This window comes from Nicotiana tomentosiformis, chromosome 3 (assembly GCF_000390325.3).
Source record: "Nicotiana tomentosiformis chromosome 3, ASM39032v3, whole genome shotgun sequence".
Taxonomy (NCBI): domain Eukaryota; kingdom Viridiplantae; phylum Streptophyta; class Magnoliopsida; order Solanales; family Solanaceae; genus Nicotiana; species Nicotiana tomentosiformis.
In genome coordinates, this window is record NC_090814.1 from 121,130,698 (window position 1) to 121,132,524 (window position 1,827).

The 1,827-nt window shown below is 36.7% G+C and overlaps 1 protein-coding gene across 1 annotated transcript; it reads left to right on the forward strand.

The window, feature by feature from the left end:
- Positions 1-291: 291 nt before the first annotated feature.
- LOC104120681 (NAC domain-containing protein 78-like) lies at positions 292-1,026 on the forward strand. Its single transcript, XM_009632492.1, has one exon. The coding sequence runs from the start codon at positions 292-294 to the stop codon at positions 1,024-1,026; it is 735 nt and encodes a 244-aa protein (XP_009630787.1).
- The last annotated feature ends 801 nt before the right edge of the window (positions 1,027-1,827 follow it).

The window sequence follows — 1,827 nt, forward strand, 5'->3', positions numbered from 1 at the left end:
TAACTTAAGTCCCAAGCTTTAACCTTCCGCAGAAATCAACACCTTTTCCTCTCCTAAAAATTTGTTTCCTAAATTTTTTCTGCTGGAATTAACCTGATCAAATATCTATAAATAGTCAATTACAGCATTCACGTCAATAAGCTTCCTCCATTCGTTTAGGGTTTCGTTTCATAGTACGTCTTCTAACTTGAGAGAACAGTAGTGGTTCTTGTCTTTGCATATTGCGGCAATTGCTATTGTCTCATTCTTGTGTTTCTCTATAAGCAAGAAAAAGAGACGACCATATATACCATGGGTGTTCGGTTTCACCCAACTGAAGCAGAGTTGATCAACTTTCTGAAAAGGTTCCTAAAGGGCGAGCCTTTGCCGAGTGAATGCCCTAATTTCAAACTTACCGATATCTATGGAGACCAACCACCATGGGAGATATTTGTAGCTTCTGATCATCCCGAAGAGAAGGTTCGCTATTTTTTTACTCGGTTAAAGAAGCAGAAGAGCGAACATACAAGGGTACGTCGAACTTGCGCCTTCGGGACATGGAAAGGCCAAACAGGTATTGATCCTATCAAGAATAGTAAGGGAACTGTGGTTGGGTTTAGAAGATGTTTCAAGTTTCAAACTAGTCGTAGTAAAGAAGGAGAGAACAATAAAATTTGGCTGATGAAAGAATATTCCGTCGGGGATGATTTCTTTAGAGAAAACAATATTCCTAAGGAGGATATTGTTGTGTGCCGAATCAAGAAGAATATAAGAGCTGAGAAAAATCATGGGGTAACTATCGAGGAACAAGATGTTGCCAAAATAATCGAAGTTATGCTGTATGAACCTGATGAAGATTACTGTACAACAGTACAACCAGCACCAATTTGTCAAGCCGAACATCAAGTCATGGACGAGACTCAGAAGATGAACGAACATAATAATAGCAGCTATATTAGTGACTGCTCCAACTACCAAGAAGAGATCTATTGGGCTGATGATGTGCTCCTAGATATTGACGATTTTGGTGATATAATTTGCTCTTGATCTTCACAATCTCGAATAATGAATGGTGGAACCAGAACGCAGGGAAGGAGAGAGCAGCAATCAGTTTACAACTTTATTGAATGAAGTTTACTCAATGGAACTTATAGAAAAGTTGAGCTTCTAGCTAGGTAATAGTGTCTCATCCGAACAAACTTTTTAAGAGAAGCTTGCCAGAAGATTTTACTTGTACTCATGTATATGGAGTATCACTTAATAATTTTGCCATGATTTTACCTATATTAATCCTCTAGTGTATCTTGTTCGTTTCGCTGAAAACAATTATCTTTTGTTGTTTCAATTGCGAGACCCATTAGAAAAGATAGGAAACATCGTATCTACGCTTTGAGTGAGAAAAAATATATCTTACTTTCATACATACACACAACACCATCTTACTACAGTTTTTTTAATTTTCTTTTTAACACTTAACAATTTGACCCCTTATAAGTACTATACAGTTCTTTCTACATCGTTGCTCGTGATATCGCAATGAATCTCTCTTAATTAACTTACATGTTGTAAAGGATTTCATCCATCAAGTTATACCCTCTGATTTAGTTTACATGTACAACCTAGTATCCCATATATTTGGATTTCTTGTCACGTTCTTACTGGTTTCTCTAATTCTGTATACATTAATACATATATATACGCATAATCAATGTTGGTGCAGGCTTTAATTTTGTAAATCCCTAAAGTTTTTTATTTTCTTTCGCATATTCAGAGGGGCGGCAGAACTGGTCCATATCAAGGATTGTTGACGTTTCATATTTGACGTCGTCTTCAAAGATAGGTCTAGTG